A 23,334-nucleotide genomic window follows, 5' to 3' on the forward strand; every position below is an offset into this window, starting at 1 on the left:
TCAGCTTTATCTTAGTCTCCATAATATATAATATATATATGTATATATATATATATATATATATATATATATAAGGTTTGCTTTCTCTTTTTGGTCTTTGTTTAATTTTTTTTGGCGCAGAATCGCACGTGTACGACATAATCACGCAAATTTGTATTGCATCTAAGTTCAGTGTCGAAAATTTATTTCCTTGATCTCTACATAATTTCTACATATGTATATTTTGGTGAATGTGTGCATATGCGCGTGTGTATCTATATGTATGTTTATTTGTATGTATATTTTTCATATATTATAGGTAAAAGTATATTATATATAAGGCATGCATCACCTGGCGGCAGTTGGTGCTCTATTAAGAGCCATCGCGTCCGACATCATTTTTCGAGTTCACATGCGTGCACTGATTTACCATAGGGACGACTTAACATTGAACTATTATTCTAACAATATCAACAAATATTGCCCGTATTTGGTGAATTTATACACGCACTTGCTACATAACAAAACCGTCGGCCCAATTCTCATTCAAAGTGCAAGGGATATAGATTTTAGTTATTTTTTCTAAACTTCTAAATTTGTAATCCTTTTTTTCATTTCGTAAAAAATTGAATTACGAAATGTTTTTCGTTTTTATATTATGTGATGTGCTTTATATATGTAATAAAAGTTATAGAAATTCTTTGCTCGTGATCGAGCCATTTTAGTGTATTCATCGTTTTGTCGCATTTAAAATACCGAAGGACCTTGTGTATAGGTTCATATCTCTAATATTTACTACAATAATCGTTTGGAAACATTTTGGTTTTGAAATATGATAATTCATCATGACAAACGTTTTAATTTAGATTTTATTGCAGTTTATTATATAATATATTTATATAAACACAAATTAAAAACATTGAAAAACTCATTGAAAACTGCCTTATTTATATTATACGGCATGATATGATTTCGTAAATACTTAGCATCAAAACATCAGCAAGACAGTTAATAGTCAACATTACTCAAATATTTATTTGGTATAGAAATAATACCGCGACATGTTATTTTAATAATAACAAGAAAAATCTTCTAGATTGTGGTACGAAATTTTTTTACTAATTCTTGTCTCTGAACAATAGCTTACTTATTTTAGAAAGAAATCGAACTTGCGTTAAGGTCCCTCGGAGTCTGCGACGTATGTTCGATAAATGGATGAGTGCGAGTATCGCTTTATATTAGCAAAAATTTAACAATAACAACAACAATGTGCAAATAACTGCTGCACTTGTAATTAATTCCGCACACTGAGAATTTATTGAGTGGGCCGTCGGTTGGTGGCGCCCTTGAGAATCGGACGGATAGCCGAACAAGAACTACCGTTCACTCACGTTTATCGATTATTTATCATGTCTCTTCTTTTTTATTTTATTATTGTATATTTTGTAATTTTTCATTCAAATCCACTCATTTTGTTGTTAAACCAACCTCACGCATATAATTAATAGCATTTACTATTGTTTATAAATCGTCTACTATCTTCGTGAAATCTAGACGCTTACGAGAAAACGTATCTAATTTTATAAACGTACGCGTTTTTTCTCTTGTCATACAATATTTGACTTAAATATCATTTCAACTTTTTAATAATTTTTAATAAAAATAACAATAATAATAATGAAATAATAGTTCTAAAATAAAAATGATAATTAATAATAATAGTGTTTTTAATAACAACAACGGCAACAACAACAACAACAACAATAACAACAACAACAATAAAATCATCATGATAATTAATAATTAAGAATAAAAATAATAATAGTAATAATAATAATAATTGTAATAATAATAATATTAAAATAAAATAAAATAAAAAAATAATAAATGTAGTAATAATTGTTGTCTCTATAATCGTTAAATTTTTCGTTGAATAATATTAAATTATCTGTTGAATTGTTACTTGTTTTTTTTCGATTTCATCATTTAATCATTTTTTAATAATCAGTATTAATATTATTTCTAAAACAGCCGTTATGCGTATATTTTTCTGATTAATCTAGCAACTACATAACTCCACTATCATTTAGGTTTGCTATTTTAATTCCTTTTTCTAAAAACTTTTTACTTTACTAAAAACAATTACTTCATTTCATACATTTATGTTAAATCTAGTCCGTCTTTTTCTCTTTTAAAGTCGCGCGTAGAGAACCTATTTGTTAGGAAGCGAAACACTACTGTTGGGTATGCAAAGGTTGTCACTCACAACGTATGTGCATCTTTTCACAATTAAGAACCTCAAGCAGCTATTTTGTTGTATAAATTTGGTTTCAATTTTCAATAACAATTATACTTTTTATTACAAAATTTAATTTTTCGTCGTCGGATTCGTACTGCTTAATTTTTTTATTTGTTTTCCAATTTCTTCTTATAGTTTCTTCGTTCTTTTTTTTACTTTTCCCAATTTCCTTTTCTATTCTTTTTTTCAATTGCATCTTTAATGATTATTATTGAACATTGGAAATTGATGGCAATTTTACTGTAAATGTTCAGTCCTTTTTATTCTGTATTTACTCAATTAATTATCCTTCGTTAAACAACTTCTTTTTGTAAATAATTTAAAAAAAAAAGTTTGCTCAAGAGAAAGAGACAGAAGGGTGAGGGAGAAAATTCCTTTCTATTTATGTCCTCGTTGATTGGTCTTCGTCTTGACTTATTTCCGTCTCACTTCTTTTTCCCTTTCTCTCACCCTTTCACTTATTTCTCTATTTATTTCTCTCTTCGTTTCTCTCCCTCTCTCTCTCTCTCTTGATCTCTTTCTATGCGATTCAGTTAGCTTTTGTCCTAAACCATTACTGGTTTGATTGCCAATAGTGGTGTTTTCATGTTATACGCGTCTCGTCGGTTGAATTGATTCTCTATTCTGCTTCCTTTCTTTTTATAGTTTTTGTCACCGTCGTCGTCAATATTGTCATGCTGGTTGTCATTGTCGTTGTATTAAGCTCGTAATGGGTGGAGATAAGAAGGACTTCTCGGCCAATCGAGCACAGTTCAGTGAAGTAAACTCATTGGAGGTTGCACCTGGCTTCGAATTGTGTTTTAAGCTCGTCTACTCCTGTTGTTATTGTGTTTTTCAGCTCTGAAAAAGTAAATATTTAATATTTTTTATATATAATTTAGTATTATTCATTTAATTATTATAAAATAAATTTAGATAAAATACAATTTAATAAAAATACAAATCTTGTTACTCAATATAATATAATAATTTTAGATATTTTAAATTGAAATTCAAACGAATAAAAACAGTCACAATATGTTTCTGAATAGAAAATAAAATCTGTAAAATTTACTTGTAAGCTCGTCTTCATCCTCTGCCTCTGCTTCAGCTGCTAATTCTTCAGGAGTCTTTTTTTTGCGCATTAATGGATTTGGTTCCTCCTGTTGTATTTCTTGCATCTCTTCTTTTTTTTTTATATTGTACTGTAAAACAAACGAAAACGGGGCAATCGTCAGTTAATATATGTGTAAGCATTAATGTAAAAATTATGTCAAATAATTTTTTTTTAATGAGGATCAAGTCTACAGAATATACATATATTTTATACATTATATATGTAAAATTTCAAGTAATAAATTACTTGAGTCAAGATAGAATTCAAATTTATATAATTCTTTTATAATTTAAGAAGGCATTTATTTGTTAATTCGATAAAGTTTACATTTTAAAAGAATATTTTAACGACGTGACAATGATTTATGTACTTCAAAAGTTATATTTCATTCGTATCAATATATTTTATAATATAAATTTTGTATAATATTTTGGAAATATTAAATAAATACTGTATAATATTCAAACATAAATAGATAAAAGATTTTTATTTTTATACATCATACTAGATTTTTATAACTATTAAATGTACGTTAAACAGTTTACATTTAATCTTTCCATTACAATGTTAACAGTATGTTATAATATAAGGTTAAATACATAAATCTTTTGTATATTAATTTTACATTTTGATTTCTAGTTTATTTAAATTGTTACTTATTTAAATTTGCATCTAATTATTTAGAGTGCTATGATTATATAATACGATCTAAATATAAATTTATTAAGATTTTTACTTTGAATTTAATGGTTGTATATATATTATAAATATTACGATTGATAATGTATTTTAACAGTCAAAAAATTATGAATATAAAGTAACTAAATAAAAAAAGTGACAAAATATATACATTATATTTTTATGTTGAAATTCGTATGAAAACATAAATTATTAGATAAATATTTTTTTAATTTTAAGAGAATTCTTTATAAAAAAATAAAATTATCATACAGTTTAAGTATAATATAATCAAAAGAGTAACACTTTAATGGTAATTAATTTATAAATACGTATGCTGAAATTATATTTGAATACAAACTCCTATTTACAATTGGCTTAATGATTATATAAAAATTAGAGTGTACTTATATCCTCGTTGTACCTTTGATATTCTATAAAATTTCGTACGCATCAATTACTACCAATTGATGGAATACGTATTGAGTATTATTTGTTTAGATTGCAACAGAATTTCGAGTTTGATTAATAAAGTGTTAAGTCTATGTTAAAATTATTAAATGAAATTAAATATTATATAGAAAGTTCATAGCGATAATAAATACTTACAAACAAGTTCTGTAAAGTAGCAAAATTAATATTAAACATATAATATCCGATCTTTACTGTTTGATTAATTTAGTTGATTTAAAATTATAAAAAATAAATTTATTTATTTCATTTATTAACAATTTAATAACATTTAACATATAGTATGCTTTATAAATGAATTAATTTTTATAAGTTTTATTATTTGTAAATAATAAATATATTTTTATTACATAAAAATATTTATTTTCACAAATTATTTAATTCTAGCATTAATCTTTTTTCTTAAAATTTCGATTTCGTTTTTAATTAAAATATTTAAAATTTTATTTATAAACCAATTGTAAATTATTATGTATATATTAAATATAGTGGTACCTCAACCCATATAAGACACTGTCTATTAGCAGTTACTTTGTTAAATATACTGCTAGGTAGATAAAACTTTAGATTGATTACGTAATGTTCAGTTCGATCGAGTGATATATAAATATTCAAGAAGAAAGAAAGAGAAGAAAAAGCATAAAAATTCTGATAGCGCACTGTATTTAGAAATTTAGTAGATTTAATAAAGTTGAGCGAGAAACAAAAATTAAATTAAGTATGAGCGGCAATGAGCAGAATAAGTAGCACAATAAAATTATTTATAAAATTTTTTTAGATAGTTAAGATAGTTGAATGCGCAATTTAGTAGTTTTCTGACAATTACTATGTATTACTTTTGCAATTATTTTTTAATGAAAGTTTTATTTTATATGTTTTATTTAAATTGGTATAATTTTCAATTTCTTTTACAATTTCTTGGCTAAATGAATTAACTCGAAATTATTGTCGACCAAATTTAAAAGAAAATTGTTTTTCAAATGAAATTTTCAATAATTGGAATTTTAATAAACAATATCTAAAAATAGCTTTTAATTAAATGTTCAAGTATTAAAATATAAGTATACGATAAATTTTAGAATGCATTTCAAATATAGAAAATTTTATAGGTAAATACCTACTTGAAAAATTAAATTAAATTAAAAACTAGAGTATAAAAATGGATTTCTATCATCATGCAGAATTATTCAATGTTCATGTACAATAAAAAAATTCCCAAAAAATATCGATAAGCTATTGGCTACTACTATTGAAAAGTTGATAATTGAATATAGTATTAAGTCGTGTCATTTTATACATCTCATATCAAGATCAATAATACCATATCTTCTTGAGTGTGCTTGCATTGACATAACTTGTGTATTGATGACTGTGAAGGACTTTGAGTATATGCGTGAGATAGTTATCGGTATAGAAATGTGCCCTTAGTTTTGTTGTTTTCATATTAATCAATGTTAAAGTACCAAATATGTCAGATTATCGGTCCATTCATAATTCATAAGTCTGCTCTTTTACGAGCGGAAGACGTCGAGAGAAGACGTTGATAAAGCATGATTCCTGATTATGTGTTGTAATGATTAGATTACTTGTTTTGAAAGTAAAATCATCATTAAAATATTGTTATTCATTTAATCTATTAAATTTATGATAAATATTCAGAGGTTTCTAAAAACTTTCAAATATAATTCATTACTTAATTATTTACTACTTATGCCATATATATTAGAGATACATTTTTTGAGATGATTACTATAATTGATTCATAATAATCATAAAGATGTAAATAAGATATAATAATGATATAAGCATAAAACGAATATTTATAATGTAATACAATATGAGTTTCTTTAAATATATAAATATATATATAAATTCGTATTTAAAATTAAGGTTCAAATGAAAATTCGTATTGAATTAAAATAATTATCGGGTACTAGGTAGTACATATACAGTTGACATTTATAATAAAAAAAGTTGTTACTTTAGAGAAGATCTTTACTATTTTCATTTAGTTATTTTCATTTATAACTTCTATCTATAAATGAAAAAAATGTATTGTCTATATTTGAAAAGTGTATCAAAAGACATATTATAAATAAAAAGTAATTGTGATCTGCTTCTTGTATATAAAAAAATGTATTATGATAAAAACTGAAATTTGTAATTATCGCGACTAAAATTAATTTTCTTTAAGTATAGATACTTTTCGATTTACAAAATAACTCATGGGTTATGTTTTCATAAATCAGCACACATTAATAGACCGAACAAAAATTAAAAAAAAATTCCGTTATTATTTTATACTATTTTTTTCATAATTTTATAGTGACTAAAAGAAGACAATTATGTTGATAATACTTATCACAATAATGAAAGTACAAATAAATAAAAATATGTTGATATAAGGTAATCATATATTCAAGTATGCTAATATTAAAGCGAATAGATGGAATAATACATTTTTTATATAAGAATTAATTAGGAAAATATAATTTTATGAGAAAGATTATTTTATAAAGGCGTTTTTGGCTTTTCGTTAAAATTGCGGTTAATTTGATGAAGAACATTGATTTTTTGTTTCTTTCTATTATGTGAAAATAGCAAATTTTCTATATTTCCAAATTTCCTATATCCTATATAGGCTTACATATTGAGCTGAATTTAAACTTCGGTTATATTTCGGTTGTATTGTGTTCTCTGTGTGTACCAAATGTTATTAGTGAAGTTGTTATTATTACATAAAAGGTGCGAAAAATCCTTTTATAAAATGAAAAAACAAATACAGACAAATTATATACAACCCAACGCATTTGTTCAATTTAATAGAATAGGAAAAATAATGCAATGCAAAAGCTGTCGTTTTAAAAATTTAATTCACGCACGAATGAGATGCGGCTTTAGTAAGTGAAGTTTATCCTAATCCATGACAATACGACAGTGCAGCTTTTTTGTAAACGTGCCGTGCTCATGCTGCATGTACACCGAAATAAAATAAGGATAGATGCTCATAGGGCATTTTCCATCTGCTTTCTCGAAACTATTCTTGAAGTACCGTTATCTGAAAATTGTACACTGTAAAACCTAGAACTTTGTGTATTAGACATTTTAAGTAGTAATAATAGCAACGGCACTCTTACAAAATCACAATTCACTATTCAATCACCCTGTATACTATTTTATCTTTTTTTTATCACAACTTTGACAGACGCGTCTGTAACGCCCACAATGCAGAAGACTTTTTTTATAGTATTTTTTACATTAAAATTGAAACAGAAAATAATTTATTTCGATTTTTTATATTTAATAATTGAAGTTTTCGCTGACCTTATTTTTAAAAATAATAAAGGTAGTTTTTATGTAATACGTAAATTGTTCATTTGAAATACATCTTAATTTTACTTTTTAGTTAAAATAAAAATATAATAAAATTTTGTTTCCTATTTTACTAATATTATGAATACATAATATTTAAGAAAATAAAAAATATTTCTGTTGGACATTTTATCTTATTAATAGTTTTTATCATTTCATAGAGTGGAATGAGTTTTGAAAAGCTTAGTTATATTAAATTTAAATTACTATATTATAAAAACTCACATATTTTAATCGAAATTCAAAATTGTTTTATTATCTTACTAACATAAAATTTTAATTGCATTTTTTAAATAGGGTTTAATATATATGCTTATGAAATTCACGTGTAAATAAACCTTAATTATGTAGAGAACAGCAATTCATCAAGATATAGTTGATATTCTATATATTATTGATAAATAATTTAAAAATTCAATACATTAAAAATGCATTTATGTTTTAATGTTTCAGATATTTATTAAATTATTTTTAATATTCTTAAATATATATGAATAGATGGACTATATTACTTGTTCATTATTTATTTACTTTAATTTTTACTTGTACTTTAATGAAAGTGAAATTTATTACATTACTATTTTTTCCTACATTACTGAGTTTTGTATTGTACGCAGATATACATACATATAATTAATTAATAACGTTAGAAAAAATTAATTAAATAACTTTTAGAATGTAATGCCCACTTTATAAATCATTATTGAAGAGCACTAATTGATTTACTAATGTTCCAGTCATATGTATAAGGATTTTGAGTAATAAAATAATTAATTCGTAATTGATTAATCGAATAAAATTTATATTAACAGTTCAATTAAGTAATCCAAGTATAGACGAACTACATTTAAATATGTATAAGCATGTATTTACATAATTTAATTATTGTTTTTATAAAAATATTAATATATATCAAATCAGGTTTTATATTTCTATGTTTTATTATAATATCATGTAAAAGATAAAAGTTAAATATTTCGATTAATCTAAAATACAAATTGTTTACATTATATTTTTGAAAGGAACAAGTTACGTATGATTGCATTTTTTATGTACTTCAATATCATTTAAGTATCTTTTAAGTATACTTTTAATCATAAAATTACATTAATTGTTTATTTGTTAATGTTTAAATCGATTAAAAAATTCATTATGAAATTATTTATAATACTAAAACATAAAAAATCATCTTCTACTGTATATAATCAAGTCATTGGCATCGATGTATTCGTCCAGTCGCATCGCGATACAACAGAGAATATTGCTCAAGTCCGCACTGCGGTTTTTATTATCGACTTACGTCGCGTTTTGTTGCTGTCAGCGATTTTATTATACAATTTGCTTACTTTTTATAGCGTCTAACCATGTCATTGAATGATACAAATTTTTATATATTAATAGCTAGTATTATAATTCAAATGTCTAATATAATAGAAAATTTTTAATAAAAAACAATTTAAATAATAAAGTATTTTTATGAAAATATGAATAAATATAGTGAAATTAAAAATATATTTATATCAGGTTAGATATTTAGTTTCAGCTTTGCAATTTATATTATTATTTTTTTGTTGACTTGAAAACAATCAAGGTAAACAAAAATGTAATAGAATTTCAATAAAAATATTCGTATACAGTATACAATATAATTTAAGATTTATTATAATTAATCATTATTACACAGGAACCGTTGCAATATTATTTAATTAGTTTTTTTTGCGTTTCTTAACAAATTTAATTAATGAATTATTTACCAGTAATTTCGCCCCGAACATAAAATTATTTATATAAAAGATAATGAAATATTTTTTAATTTCACAATTATATCATTTTTTTCACACGGAAAAATTTAATTCCAGAAATGTGAATAGAAATTTTGATATTATAGAATATTCCTATAAGTTGAAAATATGGAACGACCTTTACTGTTAATAAATTTTGATACTTTATAAATTATTTAAAGAATTGTATGAATACATAAGATATTCAAATTTATTTTCTGTATGAAAATTATTATTTTCTTTTAAGAAAAATATAAATAGGTTTATAGAAGCATAGGAGAAAAAATAAATTGAAATTATTATTTATAATAATGAATTATAAGTAATTTTATTTGAGAAGAATGTAAAAGAATAGTCTATAAATTATAATTGATTAAAAGTTAATACTATCAGCATAGCATACACCAAAAGTTATTATGAAATACGTTCTTAATTAGGTAGTTAATAAATATATATGATAAGTGCATGACCGGCATCAGCGAAGAATATAATCGTATGCTTTAAAATGGTATTTTAATTGAAGTTTTTCTTTAATTACATAAGACTAGAGTTGAGCTGATTTGATTTTAGTCAACAAGCTCTTGCATATAAAACTCAGTTTACTTATACAAATACTGGAGCCTACGACGCAAATTTAATAAGATGTTCTTGCATCTATAGCTTTGCAGGAAAGACAAGAAACGAATAATTATAATCTTTATAGTTCAGGAGATATTTTTTTCTAGTATAAAAAGCGTCCGAATCTAATTTAAATGAAACAATTGATTTGACCTAAATTGAAAAATAGAAATTATTTAAAAATATTTTACATCGATAGACAATAATAGTTACAACATGATTCTTTTAATAACAATTAATTTAATAGTTTATTCATAATTTTAGGGGATTTTATGATTATACAATCATATTGATATATATATATATATATATATATATTTATTTTTTATTATATATTACATTTTCAAAGTTGTGAAACATCCAGAAAATACGTGAGCGGAGAATAATTTTAAGATCCAAAATAATATATTTATACGTATTTGATAAATTTAAGATATTATATAATTAATTTAATGTTACATTCTACTATTCATATATATATAATTCACAATAATTTCACTTTGGTAATATGACATTTATAAATTACTTTTTATCATTAATAAAGTATTGTAATATAATTCAAGAAATTTTATAAACTTTGTATCTGTAAAAGTTTTTTTGTTCTCTCTATTAGTCACATTTATTTAGCCAATAAATGTTTATTCACCTATTTGAAATAATTATTTTTCTTGTATTATTTTAGTTTTTGCAAACAATTCTATGAATACGATGTGGGAACTAGATAATCAATAATAATTACAGAATTGACTAATAATGATAAGTAACTTAATTCCATAAATAATAAGTCCCAATGGATTAGATATTTATATCGATGGATAATTTAATCAAACTTTAATATATCAAATAGAATTGATTTATGGATTAGTTTTACGTAGCATCTTAGTTTTTAATTGTATTCTGAACATTTTTCTGTTGTATTAATAACAGGATTTACCTTCTACTTTGCTTAACTAGTATTTCTATAATAATTATTATATTTATTATTCTTTTAAAATATTAATGTTACAGTATTAACCGAGAGTAGTAAACTAATGTATTAATATTACATCATATTATAATATTTTTATGTAATAACGGATTTTTATAATACATTTTATTAGTTTCATCTAATTACATCAGAAAATTGGTGAGCGTCTTAAAAGGAGTCAGCCTGACTCTATTAGGAAGTCGCCATATTGAATGCAGGGACTCCCTACTAGAGTCAATTTGACCCCAGTTAAGTTAAGTCTTCTTTCTTCTTGAATCTTCTTGTGCACTCTTCAGAAACTTCTTATTTGCAAGGATGTTTTCCCTCTTCGTTAAATAATACTTTAAATAATGTAAAGTATTGATCGATATCCGAATTATTGTAAAAATTGTATAAATAATGAAAGGTAAAAACAGAATGTATCATTCATTTTTATATAATATAATATGATAAAAAATAGAATTCAAAGAAATTAGAAGTAAATTCAAATTTTGACTAATAGCTAAATGTTTAAATTTTATTTAATCTGCCTAATTTATAAAATAGAATTTTTTGATGAATATTTTACTTATCTAGTATTATTTTACTTATCTATTACTTATTTTATAATATATGCATTGTGAATATTATTTGAAAATATTAATTAATACGTTGATCTTTACAAATTTAGATTCTTTTTCTATTTATTGATAAAAGTCAAATTATATTTTTAATTTGTATTAATATAAAATATAAAAATATTATTTTATTATATTTTGCAAGTGCAAAACAAATTACATAATAATAATTATTTTCAAATATCGTTGAAAAGATTATAAGAAAATTTCATTAATTTATTTTGAATAAGTTTGAAACCAAGATATTCATTTTACTTTATTTATTTATGAATAAAAAGATACGTTGAAAGTTTTATTACATTTAAAAATATTTAAAACATTTTAGAAATTTATATAATAAATATAATAAATAAATATAATAATAAATATAAAAAATATAATCAAAGAAATTCTTTTACTATAATTTTTAATTAAATCTATTAAATATTTCTTAAATAATTTATTTAGCTATAAATTATCACTCTAAAAATAAAAAATAATAAAATTCAAACTATTCTTAATTTTATATTGAAATATTGACATTTTAATAATTTCATTTTAACTTAAACATAGTTAAAATCCATTTTGTTAGCTTTCAGTTATTTAATTCCATTCCTCCATTTTCATAAATTATTGTATTATCATTTATATATTAACATTTCATGAATTGTTATTACACATAAAAATGATTCATTATAGAAATTTTTGATATTTATTTCTTATAATAAATGATTTACTGTTCAATATTATATTCATTCTTTCTTATATTTCTTCATTTATTTATATATTCTTCATTTATATATTCATTCATTTATTTCTTATAATAAATGATTTACTGTTCAATATTATATTCATTCAAGTTAATTTTTGTAAAAGGATCTTCAGTAACGATATAGTTATCTAACAATAATGTTGAAATTTCTACAAAATGGAGAAGGTTAAGCAATGATAAGTAATTAAAGAGAAATGTACTTCTATCAAATTTTAATTAAATGTTACTTATTAAATATTTTTTTGTAATAAAATAAAACTTTAAAATAGACAGTTTCGATATTAAATTTATTGATATTTATTATTTAAAAATGAATTGTAGTTTTGTTAAATATAAATTAAAATGAAATGTCATTTGATTTATTTTAATTTTAAGTCTAACATTATTTCTTTTAATAAGATTCTTCTTAATTATTAATTTTATATTAATAATATAGTAGCTTTTTGATAGTTTACAAATATACTTATATAAATTCAGTTATGAAGACATGGAAAAAAGACATAATTCCACTAAATGGCAAGTTAATGGAATTAACTACAAAGAAGTGTAATATGTTATAAGGAGCAATACGAATATTGAACATTTAATTTAATTATTGTGTTCAAATATAGAAAGATACTTTGTGATATGTTATTTAACAGACAAGTTTGTGACTCGATATTGAAATGCTAATTAATGGTACTTCTTCAAAGAATTGAAGATAGAAAGATATCAAAAGAGAAAGTAATACAGAAAGACAATTTTATGTGAAAATTTATGTCGAGGTATAGTAATACGAAACTAATTTGAAAGTGCGCGTAGTACGAACTGATGAAGTCATAAGTTGATATTAAAAAATATCGTTTTTCTCATAGATTATCTTTTTTTTTTTAAATTGGTGGAGATAAAATATTTTTGAGTGACTTGAAACTTTAATTTTTTATAGTAAAATTTTTCAAATACAGTTATTGTACATTTTTAAACTGTCATAATTTTGTAGATTAATGTATTTTTAAATTATAGGCATAGGTTTTGTAAATAAAAGATTTCATATTATAAATGTTTTGTCGATAGTAGGATATTATAATTTCAAGACACATTTATCAAAATGATAGAAGGATTTTTCATAGAAAATTCAACATACTTATATATAAAATAATGAAGTAAACATATTGTCGATTTCTTATACGTACAATATATATTTAATTATTTCTTAAATTGTGTATTTTGTAAGAAGTATTAATACGTTACTAGAATTAATCCTTTGTTTACTTCATAAGGTGAAACTATTGTATATGCATGAATTAGTTGTTTGATTTTGAAAGTTAAAAACTCAAAAAGTTTCTTTTTAAAAAATATTATAGCACGTAGTTAGTTTCAATATTAAGATTGTGAATCTTATATATATGATTATAATTATTCTCAAAATTCATATAATCCTTATTCTTTTGTATGTATAAACAGTTTATCCCTTGCATACAATTGCAATATGTCATTATTATTATGTTAGAGTCTTACTGATTTCTGCATCTACTGAGGTATGGATATATCTGTAGATCTATTTGAATTCTTATAAATATAAATTATATAATATTATATTTTACGACTGGAAATTGTGAAAAACTAATGAATGACATTATTTAAATAAATGTTTATAATTTTACTCAAGAAACATTGAAAAATTTATACAAGTTATATTTATCATTCAAAGTGTATTTTAAACACACACACACACACTCAAACACACATATATATATATAGTCTACTAAAAATATTAAAATATTGTATAAAGTAATATTTGTGATATATATCTTTACTAACACTATATGAGTATTGGGCTTGATTAAATTATTAGGATTATATATTATTGAAATATATTTAAAAATTTTTTTCTATTTTTATATAATATAAAAAATATTAAATTTTATACAATACATGATATATAATATATATCCATGACCGCGTACATACACTAATGTACATATATTACGGCACGTAATTTTCAAACTTTTTTATTTTAATACACAATCAGAAATAAAGATGTAATCAGAAATAAATATGATAATAAAAGTATATTTACTAATATATATACATTTATGTGCATTTTAATTATAGGATACATTAATAAGTAGTATCCTTCTAAAGCAAGACTAAATTAATAGATATGGAACGATCTTCGCATTGGCAGAAAGAAGTCAGAAAATCTAATAGGAAGTGCGTATATATGGAAACAATAAAAATATAAAGTTGACAATACATAGTACTACAGGTGGGGATATGTGATAGGTATAATAAGGTAGATAATAAATACAAAATAACATGCAAGTGGTGTTATAAAAACAAGTGTCCTAATAATAATGTTAGTTTGTAAATGCTCGATTTTTCCGATGCCAAAATATCGATTTTTAATTTTCCGAATCAAAAACTTATGGAATAATATTATATTATTTCAATTTAGTAAGACTTACAAAGTATCATCTCTGATCCAATTCAAAATAATATGCTAAGGCTTCACATTAGAAAACTCATGTGTATCCTATCACGTATTTCCTTAATACAAATGCTCATTTAGAAAATTACTATTATTAAAAATAAAAGGTAAATAGTTTAATAGTCAATACATTTTTGCATGAAAGTAATTAAAACTAAAACAAAAATAAAACGTGTATTGTGATATAAGCCGATAAAAATTTGATAGATAATATTAATTATATAAAATCTATACGGTGGATTGGTATCAACTATACAATAAATATACATCTTATATAATTTATAATGTTTTTTCGTTATATACATTTGAAGTTATATAAAATTAAGTTATTGATGTAACACATTATATTTTTTTAAGCACTCAATATACTTTAACATAATTAGTATTTCATCTGAATATTGTCATTTATTTTATTGAGAGCAATCGTTACTTATTTCCGCATGAAATTTTATAGAAGTAGAAGAATTTTATTGGTAAAATTCCAATTGTCGTGAAATATTTGCACTCACTCTTCATATTTTCATCTTTATTTCATTCATTTATTAAACAATTTTTAATAAGACAACTACTTATTATTATTTGTAAATAAAGAATTTTATGTCCAAGTAATGCTAGAATACATACTTACATATACTATTATTATTATTACAATTATTAGTTATAAATATATTGATATATTTTCATCTCCACTATTGATTCTTTTATTCAAAAATTTACATTTTTCATTTGAATTATCCATTAAAATTATGAAAAGCACATACTTATTGCTACACATTTTAAAATTATTTTTATTATATTCATTATATTTATTATATTTTGTATTAAAATAAAGTTCTAAAGAATTAAACTCAAGTTATATATGTTGTTCTATATATTATAATTACTTCAATTTTAATTATTTGATGAAAACTATTTAGATATACGTGAAATGCGTGATGGAGTATTTTTAAGAAGTAACTTATTTTGTCTGTTTTATCTACAACATTGTCTACAATTTCTTTTAATTAAAAAAAAATGGTGAAATTCATTTTAATTTAAATAATTTTAATTATTCACTGAATTATATATTCTATTATTTTATTATTTTTATTAATGATAATATGATTTCAACTGAATTAATTTTTCATTTGTAGAATATATATTAGGATGTAGTTAAAGAACAATTATAATGATAAACATATGAAACAACAAAAAAAAAAAATTCGTATTAAATTAAACAAATTTAATTCAAATCAATTATTTAGGAACTTAATTTTTATACGTTTCCATATAAATTGTAGAAACAAATTAAAATAATTATTTTTTTTAAGAAAACAGTTATTAGAAATAAATATAGATTATTATTAAGTATAGTTTATTCTCCTTTAATTAATTCTATGGCGTGTATAAAATCTGAAAAATGTTATTAGATGCAGTTTTAGCTAACCCAACTTTAGACGTTCTAATTGAAATGAGACTGAGATGAGTATGTATAGCAAGTTCAAAATAATGTTGTGAAATTTCGGAAATTCGTGGAATTGCATAGCTAAAAGCGGGTAGAGCTAGATAAAGGGACTGAGTATAAGGTTATTGTTCAACATTGAGGAGCGAAGAAGGTACGAATTTCTCTATACAATGCCACAGATAGTTCTCCAATAGTACAGTGTATCCCTTCTTCCTAACAAATTATCGTCTTAAATCTACGCAGTAAGACTTCTAGTATTTTTAAGTGTTCATATTGAAAACTTAAATTGTAGGGTTTATAATCCTTATAAGTGCTTATAATCCTTTGTGCAATATATAATACTTGATTCTCAGAAGCAGTTAGAAAAAGTAGTACTTAACATTTACAGACGACCGATTCTTTTTATTCTTAAAGTTAAAAGCATTAAAAGTATATAGTGTATAGTGATCACTTCGATTCACTATTATCATCATAATATCTAAGCAATAATGTCACTTAATTCACTTTGATTATTGCTAGAATGTATAAATTTTAATATTAAAATTGTAATTAATATTAACGATTTAAAATTTTATACCTATTTAATTCTATAAAGAATATTAAAAAAATCAAGTAAACACTAATTTCAAATCTATAATTAAGTTTTTACAAACATATTTCATAAATACCGTTTAAAATTTTTTCTGGCGATTAAAGTTTTAACCTTAAAATAATACAGTAATAAATAATTTTTTAGACTAAAAAAATGCTAATATATTAAACTCATTAAATAATATTTATTAATTATTTATTAATTAATTAAGAAACTTCATTTTATCTATAATGTATTTTAGCTATAAATAATAATTGAATTGTTTGTGTTGATAAATTCAGATTCATTATTTTAATAGATTCCCTTTATTAAATATTATAACTATAGATAGTATGAATAGCTTAAAACTTGTTATTTTTTGTGCAATTAAAATATAAATAATTGTAATATTTTTGGGGATATAATGACAGAGAAGAATAGATAATAAAGTATTTCCCTGTACTATAATGAGAGAATGTTTTTCACTTTTTATACATTAGATAATGATAATTGAAGTATATTTTTATTAATAATATACTTTTATTTATATATTATTATTTGTTATCATTCATTGAATTTTGATATACTATTATTCGGTTCATTTATACATTAAATAATGATTAAATTCAAATATATTGACTACAAATTTTGTATAAATTTTTCTTTTTATAATCTAAGCATCCTATGTGTATAAATAATTCATATTACGTATTTGAATGCTTAGTTGAACAAAAATTTACTTTTTTCTAATTTAAATAGTTATTGGAAATACTTATAGAATTACATGTTTTACTACAAAACGAAATATTTACATAATATTACATTTCAGACATAAATATATTTGGAAAATTGTTTGCTTATAATATTTTTTAATATTTATTTATTTCAATAAATAGATCAACTATATTAACATAATTAAAATAAATTAAATGAATACCAGAATTTAAAACAAAATAGAAAGATTATTTGTAATTACGAAATTGAATTTGAAATGACTGCCAGATGATTACACTTTTATTCGATATATTATAAATGTTTCTTATAAGTAGGTGAAAAGTTTTAGTTAGTATTTAGATTGGAGTTTCTTTTATTTTCTTAGTGTGAGTAAGCTATGATAGTTGTATTTATTGGTCTAATTAGTTCCACTGTTAAGACGCATATACACCTTTAAACGTTCTCATTTATTATTTATTTCTCGTTCACTTCGTATATTATATAAGATACTCCAATCATTTGTACAGAAAATTTATAATATTTTGGATTATCAACATATATTTAAAAACTGTGAAAATTATTCAATTACAGTTTTTGGTATTAAGACACTCATAATGAATAAAAATTCAATTGAAAAATATATAAATATGAGAACTAATGAATATGTATATATATTTTGAATTGGATCATTTTCCAAGACTTTGACTCTCAGAAAGGTATAAGCCTTATAGCTCCCACAATTTGTAAACATTCGATTGCGAGAATCTCGAATATTCCAAAGCCTTACTATCAAATATCCTACAATGTTTATCTGGTCTTCGCATAGTAACGTCGTTTGGAATTCTCCAAATTTCTGAAGTCTTGCTTTCCTGGAGTTCTCAAAACTTCTAAAGCTTTAGTCTCGCACGTCATGCAAGATTTTCGCATAGAAAAACCTATGCATTGTTGTCAGCTAAGTAAGCTGCCGCGCAGATATTTAAAGGAAGCACATCACGCTTAGGCTCATTGCAATTTAAGTCATTCAGTCAGTTTATCAGTCATTTCAGTATTCAGCTACACTATTCGGCTAGAGTTTACAGCCACAAGCTAGTCACTCAATTACGCTAAACGCAGTGAAGCTTTTACAAGGAATACATGTTCAACTATTAAGTGTGCTACAATTTACAAGCAGTCAATGGGTGCTGACTGCACTACAAAAAAGTATACGACTACAAGAAGGACGGTATCAAGGTATTCCTTATAATCATTCGGGTCATGCGTCCTGCCAGGAGTGTGCACATATTCACTTAGAATATGTGCACATATTCTAAGTGTGCATTTAGTAATAAGCTGTCTTGTTACAATTATAATATAATACAAAATACTAAATATAAAATATTACAATTAGTAATAAGCTACATAGCTTATTACTAATGCAATTTTTAATAAACCATATGTTAACGAAGTCTGCACGTTCTACAGTCCTTCCACTTAACTCTTTCCCAAGCATCTGCAAGCGCAGGCGACAATTTATTCTAAATCTATAGAAATATTGGCATTTCGAGTCAACAGTGTCGAACATTTGGTCCTTCTGCCAGATTTAGTGGAAGATAATGCATCTCACCAGTGCCTTTACACGTGCAACTTCGATGATTCACCAGTTACTTTTCATCACTGCATACTATGCAAGACGTGACACTACATTAAAGAGCATCCGGAGATTTTCGACCTCCGGCCACTCTGCATGCAACTAACATCAATATGGAGACCAAGAAAAGCATGGATGAGAAAGACATTATGAAAAACAGAAAATCCATACTCAGGAGGTCCGCATTATCACACCTATCCTCTGGACGCATTTTCAAGGCAAAAACTCAGTGGGATCGCATCGAAATAATGAAGAATTTCGCTGAGAAATTTAGTTCATCGCACCTCGACGTTTCCTCGGAACAAATTTTAAAAGTCTGTTGATACATCGAAGAGCTTCACAATGCCTTCATCAAGGAACATGCTGATATAGAGATGACATGATCAACTGCTCACAGTGTCTACGAGCATTTCGAGATGAAGGCCTTTATTGACGAATTCGCACAATATTCGACCACACGGGAAAAATAAATAAACATTGTCAACCCTCCACGAATTAATCTATTTTGGGAGAATCCTCGCCAAACAAGGTACAGGCACAAGGGGCCCGATTCCAAAACGGTACTATTTCTAAGTTTTCAGGAAAACAAGACGACTGGCGTGAGTTTCACGATCTTTTGAAGGCATTGGTCCCGAGAAACAATGAATCTAGCGAAATTGAAAAAATTGTATCACCTCCACACCGCAATGCAAGGTCCAATAGTACAGTTAATTTCTGGACTGCCACCGACAAACGACTCCCTTGCCACGGCTTGGGAACTGCTAACAACCTCTTACGACAACAAATGCTTAATTATCCAATCATGCTTCACAATCAAGTCTTCTCTGAATTAACACCAATTAAAAGAGAAAAAGCCGAGTTGGAAAAACTCATTAACAGCACCGGGGAAGCAATGAAACAGCTCAAGGCATTGGGCTTCATAGAAAATCTAGGGAATTACATCTCTGTATACTTGCCCTCTGGACAGTTCAATCATGCCATAAAGGAATTGTGGGAGTCATCAATTAGCTCTTCCAATTCATACGAGTTTTTTGAACAATTGGAAGACTTTCTAACGTATCGCAAGAGGACACTAAAAGAGATGAACTCAATCAAGGCTCGACCTAGAGACGCTGCATGACTACAACGTTGTATCAAAAGAACATCCAGGACCTATCAGGTATCAGTGAGCAATGCCTAGTCAAAACTCTCGGCACAAAAATACAGGTTTAACACGTGCGAATGTTGCACCTACCCCCATTCGATTCTTTTCATGTCTCCAAAATTCATGGATATGTTAACAGTAAAGAAACAGAATCTAGTAATACGACAAGGACTCTGTTTCAATTGCCTGAAACATCGCAATGCCAATTCGTACAACAAGCATGCAAAATGCAAGAAGTGCTCCAAACGGCACCATACCATGCTACACGAGGCATTTAAATCAGAAATTACTTAGGCCGGTATTTAAAACGCATCATCCAGATGAGATGATGACGCAGTGATCGAAATACTAGTTCATACCATCACTTTATTAGCCACGGCCATGGCCGAAATACGGTCAAAAATGACTACCGTATAAGTTCGTCTTCTCATTGACACAGGCTTTGAACTTACATTTGTCAACGTAAAACTCATTAGACAACTCAATATTCCTCGGACACATTCCATCATTGTATTCATGGAATTAGGGGAGCTCAATCAACTAAGACACTAGGTTTTGTGTCACTCACTCTACGCTGAATCAATTCGAATTCCATTATCACCATACAGGCTCACATTCTTCCAACATTGACCACAGTAATTCCTTCCTTTGAACCAACCGCACACGATTGACCACACTTGAAAAACCTAACACTGGACGATCTGCAATATTTTACACCTCGTTCAGTAGATATAATTCTTGGTGCAGACATATAGGGGCAGATCATTAAGCCGCAAATCATTAAGAATTTCCATTATGGTGGACTGGACGACCATGGATTAAGCCGCCAAAATCATGGGCATGGCAGTCAACGCTAAATGACAAACAATGTGAGTATAAAAGTGACCAAAAATGTGAGTATAACCAGTATATATTTATATTTCAAATCAGCATTAAGGCCACACGTCCTTTACAGGAGTTTGTGTGTATATTCCTGCTAATTTTTACAATATTAGCAGACGGCACATTATGTAAAACATTAAAGCCACACGTATTGTCGAGGAGTTTGTGCATGGTAGCTCGCTCACCACCGTTTCAGAACCATCTCTCAAAAGATTGTGCATGTCAGGATTGTTTCCCTGGTAATTTATATAACAACGTGTACAGTAATTCTGGGCACAATGCTCAGTTCATTATTTACATCAGGAACAGTGAATCTTTAAATAGCATAATCCAAGAAATGATATCAATATTGGCTCGTTGGTACTTGTCATCGACCAATGCTTCTCACCGTGCAAGTAGCCTCTCGCTCAAGTTATCGACATCCTTCCTGGCAAGGATGGACTGACCAGAGTGGTTACATTAAAAATAGCTTCAACCACCATGATAAGACCAATACATAAATTGGTAGTGCTACCCATTCCACAGGAAGGGCAATAATCATCAACAAAATTGATGATGGTGGGCGGGATGTTCGGAATTGGAACATTTCCAAGACATTGGCTGTTAGAAAGGTATAAGCCTTATAGCTCTTACAATTTGTAAACATTCGATTGCGAGAATTCTCGAATATTCCAAAGCCTTACTATCAAATATCCTACAATGTTTATCTGGTCTTCGCATAGTAACGTCGTTTGGAATTCTCCAAATTTCTGAAGTCTTGCTTTCCTGGAGTTCTCAAAACTTCTAAAGCTTTAGTCTCGCACGTCATGCAAGATTTTCGCATAGAAAAACCTATGCATTGTTGTCAGCTAAGTAAGCTGCCGCGCAGATATTTAAAGGAAGCACATCACGCTTAGGCTCATTGCAATTTAAGTCATTCAGTCAATTTATCAGTCATTTCAGTATTCAGCTACACTATTCGGCTAGAGTTTACAGCCACAAGCTAGTCACGCTAAACACAGTGAAGCAACTACAAGGAATATATATAATATTTAATTCATTACATTATAAAAAAATGATAAAACATCTATTCATTGATTGTAAGTTATTGGATAATCATGACAACAATAAATATAATACTAATAACAAAGTTAATAACGACAACAATAATACCAGTAATAATAAAATAATAATATATAAAATAATAATGAACGTATATTTTCAGAATATAAGACCTTATCTCTTATCTCTTGACGCATTTTCTCCCTCTCCTCTTCCATTTTTCGATGTTTTTCTTTTCTACGCTCCTCAGCTTCTCGTATAGCCTCTTGTCTTTCTCTCTCGGCTTCTTCTTCCTTTTCTTTGTCATCTTCGTCGCCACCCTCACCACCAACGGCCCCTAAAAATTAAAAAAAATTATTATTATCGCAATGCGTTATCCTTAATAAGGTTCCAAGTTTCAGACTTTATTTCTATAAGTAATTTTTTTTTTAATTTACAACGCATATATTTAATTTTGAAATAAAATTATAATTGTTACTTTTTAGAATATTATTTTAACAGAAGTATACTGATATAACAGATCGAAGATTATCAATACACAAATAATTTTGTATTGAATCATGTTAAATAGTTCTAAAATTATATAAATTCTTTCTAGGATTGTATTTTACTAATTGATTTAACATTTTTGTACTAAACTATTAATTAAAATACTCGAATGGTGCTGTAAATTATGGAAAAATAATACTTAAATAAATTGTCTTCATGATCATTTACTAATTTTTCAAATTAAATTGTTTTACTATATATTCCTAAATTACAAATAAGTTTTTAACAACTTTCAGATGTTCTATTTCAATTTAAATGTGAAA

The 23,334-nt window shown here is 25.4% G+C and overlaps 1 protein-coding gene across 5 annotated transcripts in view; it reads right to left on the minus strand.

Moving 5' to 3' along the window:
* Positions 1-2,769: 2,769 nt before the first annotated feature.
* cpx (synaptic transmission protein complexin) overlaps positions 2,770-23,334 on the minus strand; it is a 131,581-nt gene continuing 111,016 nt past the window's right edge. For all 5 annotated transcript variants that reach the window (XM_011506013.1, XM_011506031.1, XM_011506022.1 and 2 more), the window contains 3 exons: positions 22,696-22,859; positions 3,333-3,462; positions 2,770-3,118 (listed from right to left, as the gene is read on the minus strand). In XM_011506013.1, the coding sequence (XP_011504315.1) occupies positions 3,045-3,118; positions 3,333-3,462; positions 22,696-22,859 (368 nt within the window). In that variant the 3' untranslated portion in view covers positions 2,770-3,044. The remainder of the gene's footprint in view (positions 3,119-3,332; positions 3,463-22,695; positions 22,860-23,334) is intronic.

The sequence above is a fragment of the Ceratosolen solmsi genome, unplaced genomic scaffold (assembly GCF_000503995.2).
Source record: "Ceratosolen solmsi marchali unplaced genomic scaffold, CerSol_1.0 scaffold10, whole genome shotgun sequence".
Taxonomy (NCBI): Eukaryota; Metazoa; Arthropoda; class Insecta; order Hymenoptera; family Agaonidae; genus Ceratosolen; species Ceratosolen solmsi.